Source organism: Fomitiporia mediterranea (assembly GCF_000271605.1).
Source record: "Fomitiporia mediterranea MF3/22 unplaced genomic scaffold FOMMEscaffold_4, whole genome shotgun sequence".
Taxonomy (NCBI): Eukaryota; Fungi; Basidiomycota; class Agaricomycetes; order Hymenochaetales; family Hymenochaetaceae; genus Fomitiporia; species Fomitiporia mediterranea.
In genome coordinates this window covers 4,036,772-4,052,518 of record NW_006760389.1, presented here as the reverse complement: position 1 = coordinate 4,052,518, position 15,747 = coordinate 4,036,772, and the positions used below count along the sequence as shown (strand labels likewise).

The 15,747-nt window shown below is 47.7% G+C and overlaps 7 protein-coding genes across 7 annotated transcripts; 4 read left to right on the top strand and 3 right to left on the bottom strand.

Annotated features, from left to right (window-relative positions):
• Nucleotides 1-451: 451 nt before the first annotated feature.
• On the bottom strand, nt 452-1,298 carry FOMMEDRAFT_154459 (uncharacterized protein; the record flags this gene model as incomplete). The annotated part of the gene is made up of 2 exons (XM_007264959.1): nt 452-1,154; nt 1,225-1,298. 2 exons carry the CDS (start codon nt 1,296-1,298, stop codon nt 452-454), a joined length of 777 nt encoding a protein of 258 aa, XP_007265021.1.
• A 1,307-nt stretch (nt 1,299-2,605) lies between these two features.
• FOMMEDRAFT_154457 (WD40 repeat-like protein) lies at nt 2,606-7,827 on the top strand (the record flags this gene model as incomplete). The annotated part of the gene is made up of 10 exons (XM_007264958.1): nt 2,606-2,639; nt 2,692-2,845; nt 2,900-3,030; nt 3,083-3,390; nt 3,443-3,493; nt 3,541-3,739; nt 3,807-3,950; nt 4,003-5,492; nt 5,546-7,544; nt 7,619-7,827. 10 exons carry the CDS (start codon nt 2,606-2,608, stop codon nt 7,825-7,827), a joined length of 4,719 nt encoding a protein of 1,572 aa, XP_007265020.1.
• A 212-nt stretch (nt 7,828-8,039) lies between these two features.
• On the bottom strand, nt 8,040-9,095 carry FOMMEDRAFT_166845 (uncharacterized protein). The gene is made up of 3 exons (XM_007264957.1): nt 8,890-9,095; nt 8,710-8,810; nt 8,040-8,585 (listed from the first exon to the last, which is right to left on the bottom strand). The coding sequence occupies exons 1-3, from the start codon at nt 8,989-8,991 to the stop codon at nt 8,303-8,305; spliced, it is 486 nt and encodes a 161-aa protein (XP_007265019.1). The 5' UTR covers nt 8,992-9,095; the 3' UTR covers nt 8,040-8,302.
• A 102-nt stretch (nt 9,096-9,197) lies between these two features.
• Nucleotides 9,198-10,120, top strand: FOMMEDRAFT_81241 (uncharacterized protein; the record flags this gene model as incomplete). Its single annotated transcript, XM_007264956.1, has 3 exons — nt 9,198-9,697; nt 9,764-9,967; nt 10,033-10,120. Coding segments are annotated over 3 exons (792 nt in total), but the record flags the coding sequence as incomplete, so codon positions are not given.
• A 758-nt stretch (nt 10,121-10,878) lies between these two features.
• On the bottom strand, nt 10,879-12,935 carry FOMMEDRAFT_27410 (glycoside hydrolase; the record flags this gene model as incomplete). The annotated part of the gene is made up of 13 exons (XM_007264955.1): nt 10,879-10,935; nt 11,018-11,077; nt 11,110-11,210; nt 11,266-11,360; nt 11,415-11,656; nt 11,715-11,773; nt 11,832-11,912; nt 11,982-12,106; nt 12,184-12,305; nt 12,359-12,541; nt 12,599-12,703; nt 12,770-12,891; nt 12,914-12,935. The coding sequence occupies 13 exons, from the start codon at nt 12,933-12,935 to the stop codon at nt 10,879-10,881; spliced, it is 1,374 nt and encodes a 457-aa protein (XP_007265017.1).
• Nucleotides 12,936-13,055: 120 nt separating this feature from the next.
• On the top strand, nt 13,056-13,694 carry FOMMEDRAFT_154453 (uncharacterized protein; the record flags this gene model as incomplete). Its single annotated transcript, XM_007264954.1, has 1 exon — nt 13,056-13,694. The coding sequence occupies one exon, from the start codon at nt 13,056-13,058 to the stop codon at nt 13,692-13,694; it is 639 nt and encodes a 212-aa protein (XP_007265016.1).
• Nucleotides 13,695-14,801: 1,107 nt separating this feature from the next.
• On the top strand, nt 14,802-15,519 carry FOMMEDRAFT_27408 (uncharacterized protein; the record flags this gene model as incomplete). Its single annotated transcript, XM_007264953.1, has 3 exons — nt 14,802-15,169; nt 15,286-15,385; nt 15,481-15,519. The coding sequence occupies 3 exons, from the start codon at nt 14,802-14,804 to the stop codon at nt 15,517-15,519; spliced, it is 507 nt and encodes a 168-aa protein (XP_007265015.1).
• Between the last annotated feature and the right edge of the window lie 228 nt (nt 15,520-15,747).

Below are 15,747 nucleotides of genomic sequence, written 5' to 3'. Positions count from 1 at the left end.
CCGGAGGAAATCAAGGAAAGGATATTTATAACAATACGGTACTGACCCCATGTATTCATATTTTGCACTTGCAAATGTCCATGTATGATTAAATCTATCGCAAACCGGTTCCCTAAAAAGAACGAAATGCCCGAGGGATTTGGGCTGATTCGTTATGACACGCAGACACCTACGAATGATTGAGGCAGCCAGAGAAATATTCTATAAAATAATCAGGTATGACAAACCGCTACCAGCAGACTGTACTACGAATCCACGTCCCTTTACGCGATCAAAATGTATATAAAAACATAACATAATTTAACAAGGGTCGGCTCGGTCGGGAAGAGCTAAAGGTGAAGAAAAGGAAGAAAAGGAAGTAGACTGAAGAAGAGGAGAGAGCAGAGGACGAATGAGCATGTGCGAGTAAAGGAGACATGTCTTCTTTGCACCAGCAAAGATAGTCTGCGCTTTACATGACCATAGCTCCCACAAGCGCACCCACAGCAGCAACAGCGACGGCAAATGCCTGAGCCTTTGCATTCTGGAATCCAGCATTATGACTATCACCACTCTGGTCGGAGATTTCGGCGCTCTGTGTCGGGTTGAAGTCCTCTGTGTTGAGCGGGAGGGGAATGGCAATCGTGAGTGTTGTGGTGACGTAACCTCCGCTGAGATGACCATGGTTGCCCTGGGTGGAACTACTTTCATCATCACCTGCGCTGAAGGTCCCGTGGTTGGGAGCACCGGAGAAGCTTGACCAGTCGTCAGTCGGGGATCCGTGCTCTGAAGATGAGTTGTCGTTGCCGTCGCCGATACCAGGGATGATGTCGTGGTCTTCATCGTTGTTGTTGTTTTCATTGCCGTTGCCGTTTTCGTTATTGTTCTCATTGCCATTCTCGTTGTTGTTCTCGTTGTTGTTCTCATTGTTGTTCTCATTGTTGTTCTCATTGTTATTATCGTTATTGTTTTCATTGTCGTTGTTGTTGTCGTTGTTAAAGTCGCCAGTGGATGTCGAACCAGGGCCTGAGGTCGTTTCACTCGGATTATTGGCGTTTGTCCACCCGTCATCGTTCCCGGTTGAGGACGGGTTAAAAGAGCTAGACTGTCCATTACCTTCGGAATTGCCCTGCGTGCTAGCAGGGTTCAATTCCCCGGAACCGCTGACAATGTATCTAAGTCAGCAGGTCCTCAGCACACATACTGCAAGTTTGGCCACTCATATACAACGGAATGAGTACTCACGCAGAATCGCTACTCCCAGCAAGCACAGACAGCGCGAAGTAAGGAATTAAGATCGCAAGATGCGTGAGCTTCATTGTTCTGGTATTAAATGCAGGGTGTGTTTGTCAAAAGGTACGAATACGGTGACCACTGGCTGCCTAGAGGAATCGAATGAAGAACTTTGAAGAAAGTCGAAGGCAAGAGTCCTAGGAAGGTGCAGAGTTGACAGTATGTGATTTATATCAGGGATTACAGGCGCCAACTGTCCTCAGCTCGTTTTGCGCGCACAAAGATGAGAACGAGGTTCGAGGAGTCGCAAAGCAGGCCTGAGAAGGGACTTCGGCATACGCAAAGCATCCAGGACGTGGAGTCGGGCAAGTTGCATACAGCCGTTTTGAGAGATGATGTTGCGCTGTCTTGAGTTCTCATCATGTGCATATACGTTGTCCAGGAAATATGCGCAATATTCTGAAGTTTGCTATAGAGCACCTGCTGTCCCAGGTCGGTGACATGGCAGAGCAAACCACGGAGTACTTCAAGGCATTCCAGGCGTGAGTGATAGACGCAGAATGCACTTGCGATATGAGTAGACCCATGCATCCTGACATTAGATTTAGGCACTTGAGATCAAGTATGGTGTTTTCTGATGTGGTTTTCATCAACAGCCAGGTGATGTTGCAGCAGCAAAGCAAACAATGGTATCACATGTCGGGCTACCTCTAGCTTTTAGTGATTCGATGAGGTTGGCCTTGCGTGCTTAAAGGTTGTAGTATAGAAATGCGTACTTCTTGAGTAGAAGGCACCACTGGTCCACTCTAAAAGAGAGAACGAACTAATCTGACGATTCACGTCTTTTGGAATTTCGCTGCACGTGACCGTGAAAGTAATTTCCTATTTCAATTTATTACAGCTTGTGTTTGAGCGGCTGAGCAATTCCATCAACTCTGAACTTCTCCGACTATCTGGGAATTCTTTGTGCAGCTGAATTACTTGGCTTGCATTGCTACTATGCAATACTACAACTTCTGAGTCACAACGTCTTTCCCCAGTGGGCATCGCACTTTTGAGCACAATCTGACAAGGGAATACAATGCCGTGCAGGGTTTATAATCGAATGCAGGAACCTACGATAAACTTAAATATGCGTCTTAGGAATAAATTCAAATACATTCCCGTGCACGTTTTGATGATGGTGAATCCCCACGAGCTTCGTAAGCGACTGTCAATCAATTGAGTTAAACGTTTCTATTTGATGCGTCCAACGCCGGAGGGAAGCGAGTTTCTGGCGCTGGGAGGAATCGTGCTCAATAATCGGGTTGATTCTGCCTAACAACGATTATGAAACTTGATTAAAACCAGAGACGCATCGATAAATTGGAAATGTCTCCCTATTACCCCCTTCATGGCCTCTGCTCCTACCCGCCTGGACGTAACAGGTTCGCATTTTACTCTTGTCTTATTACTACTGCACACTGATGGGCTCAGCAGTGATCCGTGCCTCTGAAGTAAAATGGGACTCAACCCTTCGGAGCAAATTGCCGAATCTATACGTTCAGATAGAGTTGGGTAACGAGAGTAGACGAACGAAGACTATCAAGAAGAACCTGTCTCCCGAGTGGAACGAATGTCTCTCATTCAATCGGTAAGTAAAGCTCCTACTTTAGCGGAGGGTTTCTTTCTTAATGTACATCTGCAGGCTGTCTACAGACGAACGGACAATGATTATCATTCAGATTAAGCACGATTCGTCACGTTGGATGGATAAATACCTGGGAAAGACTGAAGTGGAGCTTAAAGATTTATTAGGGATGTGTTCCGATGCGAAAGGTATGTGAACTGGTTATCACTGACGTTCCTATACACTTATCGAATACGACAGAAGTGACGCTTCTTCTTGAAACTCATCGGGGTTCTCCGTCGTTGAAAATTGCTGCAGTCCTTCATTTGCAGATAGAGGCCATTGCCATTGACTCGGTAACGATGGTTGGCAACAACGTTAAGGCTACCGAACAAGTGGTCCAGCAGAGCGGAATCTCAAGCTCGGCAGCTGCTACCGATTCGGCCCCTGTTGCGTCTGTACATGCTGCGGCCGATCACTTTTCAGAGCACACCGATTTGTACGAGTCTGCGGGAGCTCTTGTCTCAAGGCTGAATGTGTTCGTTAGTTCCATGGACGCATTATCACAGGTAATCGCGTGCTGGTTCTCGAAGTATCTTGATCGTCGCTAAGAAGCTCTAGATTCACCCGTACGCCAACTTCGCGTGGCAGTTGGCCTCGGCACTGTACAAGGTGTGTTTGTGAACAAAGCCTTCTACTCGACTTGACGTTATCTGCAGGTTGTCAGGCATCAATTTGAAGTCGACAAGAAGGTCGTCGAACTCGTACATGCTATGAGGAACGCGTTTGATTTTGTAGATGAAATCGATACTCTTCGCAACAAGGCACAAAAATTCGAGGCCTCGATTATTCAACTGTTGGAGCAGACCGACGAGTGTTGTCTCTTCATTCAAGAGTACGCGCGTCATAAGTTTGCAAGTAAGTCCATTTTTACCACAGTATCACAATACCAGTCATAGTTGCTTAATGTCTGATGTCACGTCAGGACGAATGCTCATGCTGAACGTTGATGAGACGATCGATAAGTTTCTAGACTCACTTCAGTCACTCAAAACCTCGATAGACTCCGAAATTGTTGTTCATATTGCTTTTGTCTCGTCTCGGATGTCTTCCAAAGTCGATGTTATGTGTGCGTATCCTGCCGTTGCAATACAAGAACTCCTCTAAAGCAAGTGAACTAGTTCTGAAGAGTCAGCTCAACCCAGACGAGATGGATGCATATCACCGACCTCATTGCCTTCCCGGAACACGAGCGAATATCCAGAATGAGATCGTGGAATGGGCGTCCGCGTGCACGGATCAAAATATTTTCTGGCTTCACGGGGTCGCAGGATCTGGCAAGAGTACCGTTAGCACAACGATTGCAGAGCATTTCCGCACCATATCTCGTCTTGGTGCACATCTTTTCTTTGAACGCGGCAAGAGCGATCCCAGCTCTGTCATCCGGACGCTTGCTTATAGGCTTTCCACATATGACTCTTCCGTGGAAAAACATGTCAGTAAGGCTATTGAACAAGACAACGAGATTGCTCGGGCAACAGCGGTAATGCAGTTTAAGAGTCTCCTCCATGGTCCTCTGTCCCTAGCTGCAAATTCCATGCAAGGACCTGTTGTTATTGTTCTCGATGCACTGGATGAATGCGGCACGGAGGCGACAAGACAAAGCCTACTGGAAAGTTTTCGAACAGGGTTGCCATTACTGCCAAAGCAATTCCGATTTCTCATCACGAGCAGGAAAGAGCTGGACATCGACAGCGTCTTATCCTATCTACCAGATTGCATCCATGTCTCTGAGTTAGACCACGATTCGGAAAGCTGCAAAGGAGATGTGCTCCGATATGTTGACTACGAATTGCGCAAGGTATTCACAAGAAAGAGGCTACCAATCACGGATGACTGGCAGTGGAAAATGGAGCGCCTTACTGTGGCTGCGGATGGTCTATTCATATGGGCATCGACAGCAGTCAGGGAGATCAGCCGCAGCAGCCCGGCTCGAAAGCTACGGGAGCTTGTGTCACAAACAGAGGCTCTCGCGGGCCTTGACCTGCTGTATGATTCTGTGCTGAGGGGTTCGGGCATTTCATTCGATGACAAAGCATCCAAGGAGCACTTTGCTCGAGTATTGGGCCTACTTCTTCTTGGAAAGGCGTCATTTTCCGATCGCACAATTGATGAGATTCTAGGTTTCTCAGATGAAGAGCCATCTCAACTTATTCTTTCATGTTTACAATCCATTCTCGAGTATACTCCTGATACACCCGTTCGCTTTTGTCACACCTCCTTCCGCGATTACTTACGAGCACCAGAGCGCAAAGGTGATCCTTGGTTCATTGATCTCGAATCTCAGAAAGAGTCCATTGCTTCGCGATGTCTCGATGTCATGAGAGATGGTCTCCGGTTCAACATCTGCGACATAGAATCATCCTACGTCCCTAACAGTCAGATCACGTACCTTCCGGACCGCATCAAGGCTCACATTCCTCCTCAGTTGGAGTACACCTGCCTTTTCTGGGCTGAACACCTACATGAAGCACAATTCTCAGGCGAATTGTTGAACGGACTGTCACAGTTTCTTAGTATACGTCTGCTCTATTGGCTCGAGGTGATGAGCCTCCTGGGAAAAGTTAACGCCGCCAGTCCAGCACTCCTTCATATAATGAACTGGGTCTCTGTAAGTCTACAGGTGTGCTATTTGTGCCGAAATTCATGCTAACTATCCACTAGTCGCACAACGCGGAGGTGCTGACGGTCCTCAGAGATGCACGAAGGATAATTACTCGATTTGCAGTTCCTATTTCGCAATCTACGCCGCATATCTATGTATCGATCTTCCCCTTTGTACCGATGGTGTCGCCATCCATGATCCATAACGTGAAGCACGATTTACTTGTACAAGTAGATCAGATAGGCGAGAAACAGCAGTCGCCACTCTTGATGGAGCTCACGGGACATAAAGGCTGGATTCGTTCAGTTGCTTTCTCACCCGACAGTACTCGTGTTGCCTCCGGCTCTTGGGATAAGACGATTCGAGTTTGGGACGCTGAAAGTGGACAACTCATTGCCGGACCTCTTGAAGGGCATGAAGATGAAGTACGCTCTATTGCTTTCTCTCCGGACGGCGCACGCGTCGTCTCTGGATCGGACGATACGACAATCAGAATATGGAACATTGAGAGTGGGCAGGTCTCCCCTGGCCTCCTTAAAGGACATACTGGCCCCGTTCGTTCAGTTAAGGTTTCGACGGATGGAAGACGTGTTGTCTCTGGATCTGAGGACAAGACCATCATAGTCTGGGACATAGCATGTGGACAACCCGTATCTGATCGTTTTGAAGGGCATACTGACATAGTGAATTCCGTTGATTTTTCACCAGACGGGAAACGCATCGCCTCCGGATCCGATGACAAGACGATTCGAATCTGGGATACTGAGAAGGGACGGACCATTTGTGGTCCTCTCGAGGGTCATGTAGACATTGTGACGTCAGTCGCTTTTTCTTATGATGCAACGCGCGTTGTTTCGGGCTCCGCAGACCAAACGATTCAACTCTGGGACACTGAGAGTGGGAAGTGTATTTCCGGACCTTTCAAAGGACACACCAAAAGAGTAAATTCAGTTGCTTTCTCACCAGATGGGAAGCGTGTCGTCTCTGGTGCTGAGGACAGGACAGTTCGAATCTGGGACATTGAAAGCGGGCAGGTCATTTCCGGTCCGTTTGAAGGTCACACAAATCTTGTATCGTCTGTTGCATTCTCTTCTGACGGAACGCGTGTCGTCTCGGGCTCCTGGGATTACATGGTCCGAATCTGGGACACTGAAAGTGAACAAACCGGGTCTGGGGAATTTAAAGGGCATACTGGTGCAGTATATTCTGCTGCCTTCTCACCTGAGGGGAAACGCATCGCCTCTGGATCACTCGATGAGACAATTCGAATCTGGGACGTCGATACTAGGAGCACAGTCTCTGGACCTTTCAAAGGGCACTCCAATATGGTCTGGTCCATTGCCTTCTCCCCGGATGGAAGGCATGTCGTCTCCGGCTCTGCTGATCATACAATCCGTGTCTGGGATGCCGAAAGCGGAGAGGTGGGTCCCGGGCCTTTCAATGGACACAAAGAAGGGGTGCGGTCCGTGGCCTTCTCCCCGGATGGGAGACGTGTTGTGTCCGGCTCCGATGACAAAACCGTCCGAATCTGGGACGTCAAGTCTGGACAGACAATTTCCGGTCCTTTCGAAGGACACGACGACGGTGTTTGCTCTGTCACTTTCTCACCTGAAGGGAGACGCGTTGTCTCTGGTTCATTTGACAAAACAATCATACTCTGGGACGCCGAAAGTGGCACAGTCATTTCTGGGCCCTGGAGAGGTCACACGCATTTTGTCCGGGAAGTGGCTTTCTCGCCTGATGGCACCCGCATTGTCTCTGGCTCTAACGACAAAACCATCTTGATCTGGGACGTCGCGAGCGGGAAGGTCATCGTTGGACCTCTCAAAGGACATACTGACATTGTTCGGTCAGTCGCTTTCTCTCCAGATGGAGCACGTATTGTCTCTGGCTCCGAGGATAGGACGATCCGCTTTTGGGACGCTGAGAGTGGACAGACCGTTTCTGAACCTCTTGAAGGCCATACGTCGGCTGTCTTTTCTGTCAACTTCTCGCCAGATGGGAAACGCCTCGTCTCTGGCTCCTGGGATCGCATAATCAGAATGTGGAATGTTGAAGGTAGAAATCTGATTTCTCTCTTGTTCAATAGTCTGTCACTGATAATCTGTCACTTACCTTTGCTCTCAATATAGATCCTATCTTCGACTGGACGATGGATAAAGACGGATGGATACATGGTCGTGAAGGGGAGCTGCTTGTGTGGGTTCCGCCTGATCTACGAACGACGCTTTGGCGCCCTCAAAATACTGCAATCATCAATTGCGCATTTTTGACAAAGTTAGACTTTTCGAATGCAACTCTAGGGGAACGATGGCAGGAATGCTTTGTCCGACCTAGATGATACACCATCATACAGCTTCTCTATCCTACGCAACATGAAGCATGGTTGTCTCTCATTTCACCATAGAAACTCAACTCGAGAATATTATGTAGTGATTAGTATACTTCCACCACAAAAAACAAGTAACATGAACCAAATGCCTACTACCACCTGTGGTCCGGAATGCAGTACGGAATCACTCATGTTCACGTCAAAACTCGATCAGTAAAAGTGAAATCACGAAAAATGAATTCAGTAAATATTATAAAAATCGTCCATGACCACTGACAAACGCCAACCAAGCGAAACAACACCATCGCCCCAACATATTAAAAAAATTGCAACACAGTCCATATAACAATATGCCAAGGTCCGTATTCAAAGTCTCTCCGAGCACAACACACTCGCATAACCAACAACAACACAAAATCAAGACGTCCAGAAAAATCAAAATCAAAGCAGATTATAAGAAAGTTAGACAAACACGTCTCTCACATCACAACAACCCAACAACAGCCAACACACCCGCAACAACACCAACAACCCCACTACTCATCGCCCTATTCTGCATAGCTGCCGCCGGGCTCGCCGAAGGCGCCGTCAAGCCAGTCGAAGAACCTATCGTCGTAGGAGGGGTATACGTCGATCCTGGAGGCGCGAGGTTGCGACTCGTCGACAGCCCTCCAGTTGTCTGCCCTCCTCCTCCAGAGTCATCGGTTGTCGTAGGAGGTGCAGGCGTTGAAGTCGTAGTTGGTGGTAGGAACGTTGTGTCCGTCGCGCTGTGCAAATAGTACGCAAAGTGTCGTTAGCATCTTTTCCCTCTTTCCTTCCCTCTCTCTCCAGACCGTGCCTGGACTGGAAATATACGTCCCAGAGAGACTATCTATCAGAACATTTACTCACGTAGTAAGCGTATTCGTAGCAGTTGTCAGAGTGTTAGTACCAGGTAAGGTAGGTACCCCCGTCGGTACACCCGTTGAAAGCGTGGTTGAAGTATCAGTGACCTAAAACACAACATCCATCAGCTCTCTTCTTCTCAAAGCATAATACTGAAAACTTCTTTAAAAAACGAAAAGAACGTACCGCAGGGGTCGACGTAGTAGTATCCCCAGGTCCTCCTCCTCCCTGTGCAACAACAAGCGCAATAAGCGCTGTCGACACGAATACGCTCTTCAACAGCATCATTCCAAGGAAAGTCAAATCAAGCTCAGAAAACAGGTATGCGTCGTGCAAAGTAAGGAGCGACTCGGGTCAATTTAGTCCGACCTGGTTTCGAATTGATATCTGTAACCTCTTTCTGATGTGTGTGCCTGTAGTTCACATATCTTATTTCTGTGAGTTCTCTATATCATCCAAAAATCAAGTTACCTATTATTAACAAACGTAACTAGCCTTATGAAGCCATCCAGCGTCGAGCAAGACAAGACCGGACCACTGTAAATTGGCTATTCAATGACTTCAACTTGCCGACCGCCGGAAACATGGCTATACAAACGGACGTAGCGATCGTCTTCGTAAACTCCGACTCTGGTGAACGATACATTACTTTCGACGGGAACGAGGGCGATCGCAAGAACCTCACTGCGTGGCATAATGGTGACGCGTTGATAGCTGCTGTCGCAGCTCAAAATGACAATACCATTGTTGTGGTGCATTCCGTGGGACCGCTTATCATTGAACCTTGGATTGAACATCCGAATGTCAGTGCGGTTGTATGGGCTGGTCTTGGTGGACCTGAGACCGGTAACGCACTTGTTGATGTGCTTTATGGCGACGTGAACCCGTCGGCGCGCCTTGCGTATACTATTGCGAAGAACGCGAGCGATTATGGAGCGCAACTCATTCTTGGAGGTGGTGGGAATACGATCTTGCAAATCCCATACAACGATAAGTGAGTCGCGAGTAATTGATTTTATGACACTCGGCGCAATACTGATTATTCACTCTTTCTCCATAGACTCCTAATTGATTACCGCTTCTTCGACGCGAATAACATTGAGCCGCGATTCGAATTCGGGTTTGGGTTGAGTTACACGACGTTTGCGTATTCCAATCTTCATGTGTCAGAAGTCCAAGGGGAATTTGCTTCGGCGAGTGTGAGCAATGCGTGGAAAGGTGGTAACCCGGGTCCAGGTGGAGAAGGCTCATCGGTTGCTTTATGGTGCGCTTTAACTGTTCATCATCTTACTTTTTATTTCATTCTTTCTCACACGGAGTGTCTTGCAGGCTTCATGAGCCCGCGTATAAGGTGACGTTTACGGTCAGGAACACTGGAGGCGTTGCTGGGACTGAGGTGAGGAGTTGTTCTGTTTAAGATCGAACACAGTCTAATGAAAATGTCAACGTTTTAATTTTAGATTCCGCAATTGTACGTGCACCACCCAACGTCAGCGGGTGAACCACCGAGTGTGTTGAAGGGCTTTTCGGATGTGTTCCTCCATCCCGGGCAGAGTCAGAGTGTGTCGATTACGGTGTCGCGGTATGATTTGTCCGTGTGGGATGTGGTGACACAGTCGTGGCGTCGTCCGAGGGGAACGATCAAGTTCTCGATTGGAGCGAGTAGTAGGGATATGAGGCTGCAGGGTGCCTTTCCTTCGTGAATGAATGAATGGGCATGTTTGATGGGCGTGTAAGGATGACTGATGATTTGTTTTCTGTTGCTTTGTCTTGCTTTCGATGAACGAACTAGGTTTTTTTCGGACCGGAGTTAATGATTTTAATCTGCCCACTCATTTTTTCCTCTCTTTCTTTCTCTTAAAATTGAGATGTAGAATTTGTTGCACAAGGACGTGGTTAATTCATCCATACGTAGCTTTCTAGAATGCTATCGAAACTGGACATTACCAATTTACAATGACAATGAGTTGTTTGAGTGGAGGAGAAAAGAAGTACTAAAGAGGTAGGAGGATGTGCGGAGCCGAGAGACCGCAAGGGGAATGTGGAGGAGACTGACGTTCGAGGGTGCTGGACATGTCGCAATTTGTGTGCTGCGCATCAATCCACATCACCGGGTAACTTCCTGTAAGTATCTGGAATGTTTTCCCCAAGTTCAAAAAACAATCGGACTTTTGACTATTTCACGCTCTTTTTCCGATAGAAAGAGGTCAGCAGCATCCGACTGGCTGTGCTCTACAATTAAATTGGGACTTAAATAATTTATATATATAGACCCAAGGGTCGGCGCATCATTCGCCTTGCTAGTAGTGCGCACACGAAGGGCAACTTCCTCCTTCCTCCTTTCCCTCCGTCGTCCGTCCGCCCGTCCGATTTCCTTTATATCTGAGAGGCAATTGAAACACGCACGTTAGCCGTTCCCGAACCCCATCCCATAGCGAGGATACCATCGTTCCCTCCATTATCAGAGAATTGATTGGGTCCTCCAATCTGTGGGCCGGCATCGGTACCTTAACGAAACATTGTCAACAGGAAAGCATAACGCAAGCATTCACACAAACGTACCGAAAAGTGTTATCCTCCTCGGCTTGTTGAGCGGAAGTGTCCCGTTCTTGTTCTTTAGCAACACAGTCGAAGCGGCTCCAATCTCCCGGACGAGCCTGTTCCCAATTCAACGATCCACCAATATTTTTTATTTTAATACTAAAACTCACTTATCATGGTCATCCTGGACGTCCACATTTTCATTCGTTGCTGGGTCAACAGGGTTGAAGGCATTGAAGTTGACAGCAGGATAATTTTCGTCCTGATGAAGGAAGTACCACGCAGCAGCAATGCGCGTCGCCATGTCATCCAGACGTGCCTCGGCAATAGACCCGTTCCTCACAAAGTCGGTGAGATTTTGACCCCACCATGATGTGCCCGAGTTGAAAGTAATGTCACCGGGCATTGTCATCTTTTCGCGAAAATAAATTATCAGCAGGTGTCGTCGCAAGTGAGAATAGTCCATTTACATCCAAGCCAAAGATTGCGCTAAGAGTGGAGTGCTGCGCCAACCAATCTGACATGATGACTGGAAAGTCGGACAACAATTAACCAAAGAATACCTATGAAGGTAAGTAGACACTTACAACCGCGGAATCCGATTTCGCCCTTCAAAATCTGGTTCAGCGTCCGATCATTCTCGCACGCATGAGTCTCATTGATTTGGTCTGTGAACGGGAAGGTACAGAGAAAACCGGCGAGTTAGATACAGCTACTTCCTGAGGGAAGTTACTCACTGTATGGGCACATCACGCTTGCAACACCAGCCATGACGCTCCTCAAGAACGGATGGGTATATATTTCATGTTGAGTCCGGTCATCAACATTTGAGCTCTCCACGCCACGCTTATGTTCTTGCTCACTGATCAAATCATGCACAACATTTTGTCAGTCCTACATGAATAATGACAGTTCAGAGAAACGTCCTTGTTGACGTACTTGTTGACATAATGTTTTGCACAAGCCTGAACTCCGGAGCTCTGCATTCCAAGAATAGTCTCATACGCAGCTTCGCCGGCAAGGAAAGGATCAGCACCGAATCCTTCCCAGTTTCTGCCACCCTGCACAAAAAAGTTCAGTATCATTATCGGCAATACCTAAAAACATAACCCACCTGTGCAACCCTTCCAAGGTTCATCATTGGTCCGAGTGCGATATTAACACCTTTCCCTTTGTGCTCCTGGCCCATGGCTATACCTCGTTTTCTGATAAGACTACGTTGCCACGTCGTCGCGGCATTAATTCCAGCAGGGAATACCGTCGCGAAATCCGTGTCGCGTACTCCGAGAGGAGAATCCTAATATTATATGCTACTTATTAGTCTTGCTTACTAAGATAGATAATAATAGCGAACCTCCAGGCAAAGACCTTGCCATGTCCCCGATCCGTCAAGTGGAACAGGAGGAGTATTCCCAACACAACGTCCGCCTTGCCATTCCACACCAGTCGAAAAATTGACCTTTCGTTACAAAGTATGTCAGCAAAAAGTTACACTAAGCAACGAAAAAGTCATAGCACTGCGCACCTTTTCCTCGATACTGAGTCCGCTTATCAGGTCTCTCGCCTTTGACCACGCAGCGCTCCACGCGGGGTTGAAATCGGGGATGACTTGTGGGTCCGAAGAAACATCGGGCGGATTTAACGGGTCTGTAGCTGGAAATATGCCTACAAACAACAGGACATTGAGTCATTGCCGAAAGTGTGGGGTGGTAATCACGAAAGGGCGTATCGGTGAGCAAAGCCCGAGAAGCAAACTGCGCGCTCCAAGGGTATTTCTCCCACATAAATATAAATAACACATGACACATAGCATGATCGACCACGTTCACGGAACGTGCATGCAATTGCGAATACCAAAAGCAGAATCACAAGAAGGAAAGGGAGACGTACCACCCACAGGTCCCTGCGTTGGGCTGGGGAACGGGCTAAATGTATGCGTCACCGCTGGATTTGCGGATGGTTGGACCGCAATACCGCCAGGACCGGTGCCACTTGCCGTTGAGCCAGGCGTAAATGACGCCGAGAATGTTGATGTCACATTCGTCGGGATCGCCGACAAAGGCGGGATGGAGACCCCTGTCGACCCAATGGTCCCGGATGCGGTCAAGGTCGGCGTGAACGAGGCATTGGGCACCGAGAGCGAGCTCGCGAGAGTCGAACTTAAGACGGTGGACTCGCTCGGCGCGTTAGCAGAAACCGTGCCTGTGCGGCTGACCGAGGTCAAGTGTGAGGGTGTCGACAGCACCGACGAGGCGGTCGCGAATGAGCTCGTGATGTTCGATATGCTTAGCGGGTCAGAGGGCGTAGCGGCAGACGCGAGCCGGAAGCATGTTTGCGACGCGGCAAGAACACCAAGCACGATAGCACGTCGAGTTGAGAGCACCATCGTTCGTCAACGACGCGTTGGCGTCGTCGTTAACAGTGCAGGCGAGGTTTCGACAAGAGAGTAGGAGACAAGCCCGAGCAAGTGCTGGGGAAGTGCTCCATTATGTATGTCAGAGACTGAGCAGTGAGCAACATTTCGAATGAATCCCGAATATATTTTTCGAAGGATGATTGTAGCTGATAAAATATCCAGTGCCACCAGTCCCGTGACTATTAAAGACATTATATTCACTTCCAAATATGGAAAGTTGTAATGTGTACTTATAAACTCTTAACTTTTTACATCTAAGCTCTGAATCCTATAACCCAGAATGACTCTGACTAACCACTTATGTAATTCTAGCACACTGTGGCCCTTGTCATGGTCATGGACAGAGTGAGAACTTAGGAGGGGGGGAAGGGGGGGAAGGAATGTCAAGCAGTTTTCCACATAAGACTTTCACTGTCACCTATTCAAAATATAACATTTATTACTTTTCTCTTTATACTGCAATGAGTACAAATAAAGGTATTACCCACCTTGTAGCATTGTGTACCTGCGATCCAATTACATTTCCAAACATCCGAGAACCCACCATGCGCAGCCGAATAGTTTCCGATTCTTCTGATCTGTCCGGTCAAGTCGGGAGGTTCATCAATATTCTCTCCTTTTCAATAAAATCAACGCATCTATTAGCCTTGGCGCATATACGGTATACCATTGCAATGGAAGAAACGACCAGGCCAGACTTACGAAGAACAGCATCAATAGACTGAATTGCTTCTGTGAGTTTCCTAAGATCCGCAAGTAGCTCCGCGCACTTCGCACTGCGAGCGGGCCGACGACAATGATCTTGGCGAGGCGGAGAGTGCAACTTCGAAACGGTGTTTTCGGGAACGCGAGCTTGAGAGTGCACTGAATATCGACGGCTCGCTTGATTTGTTGTACGTGAAAAGATAAAGCGACGAAGATAGATTGCTTTCTTTGCGAGCTATGAGACTCCAGGTCTCACTTTCGCGCCTGAGCAACGTCTGTTGAAGTCTATTTGGCTATCAAATGAGGATCCTCACGAATTTGAACGTCGACATACCTAACTCATCCACCAGGGCAGCGAACTAGCTAAGTCCAAGGTACTCGCGTCGCACTCCTCGGATTCGAAGATATCCGCTAATACACAATCACCTGGTACCAAATGCGACAACGCACGAATCCACACATCCAGCTGCTTCCTATCATAGAACGTCAACGCAATCGTACTGAGCGTACTTCCTTCATGACCCGAAGTCCACGTCAGATTAATCACGAAATCATCTGCAAAATGGATTACATCCAAAGTAAGAAAACGAAGTCAGTCGTCGAGAAGACACAGAAGAAAAGCCCCCGAAAGGCACGGACGGGAGAAACATATGTGTACATACCAATATCCAGCCGAGACACGTGTACAATCTCCGCCAGCGAAATAGCACGCAACGTATTGCAGAACCAAGATCCCATTGTTTACCGGGATTACAAGTTCGGAGCTCATGGGATGAAAGGAAAGCAGAAGAGCCTTCTTCCATAGTGGGTTTCCCAAGGAGAAGAACGTCTTGAAAGAGGGAAAGCATAGACAAAGAAACCGGCAGGTTCGTTCTTTTCTTGGGTTTGGGACTTATCTGACCCGCCTCCGTTGTGGACAGTGTTGTTGGAACCGGAAGAATTCTGGAATTGTGTGCGGAAAATGTTGTCAAGGGACGAGTTCACCGAGCGAAAGGCACTCCGGGTTTAGATGCGCATATGGTGTGTTGTTTCGGATGAATCGTTTTGCGAATGCCGTGCGCTTGCACGCTTGCTTCTCATTATTTCAAGTATATCATCCTTGAGATTCTGTAAAGCTAGGTGTGCGGGACATAGAGCATCAAATACCGGAGTAGTCTTGATAGGATGTGTTGTCTCCAGTGCCGAATTTCAAGTTCCAGCGCGGTAGGCGTTGGCAATATAGTAAGTATCAACATTGACTCAAAATATTTGAGGAACTTACAGAACAAGTATTACAGTTGTTTTCAAAATTGTTGTCACACACGCAATTCGTGATTTTCGTCACACTAAGTACACTCAAATACAAAATCTACTATATCTCAACTAATACTTAACCAAATTAC

Coding starts and splice junctions, on each gene's coding strand:
- FOMMEDRAFT_166845 (XM_007264957.1), bottom strand. CDS start 8,991: ATGATGCTGTTGAAGAGCGTATTCGTGTCGACAGCGCTTATTGCGCTT. Junction 8,811..8,889: donor CTACTACGTCGACCCCTGCG/GTACGTTCTTTT, acceptor GTTGTGTTTTAG/GTCACTGATACTTCAACCAC. Junction 8,586..8,709: donor GCTACGAATACGCTTACTAC/GTGAGTAAATGT, acceptor CTATTTGCACAG/CGCGACGGACACAACGTTCC.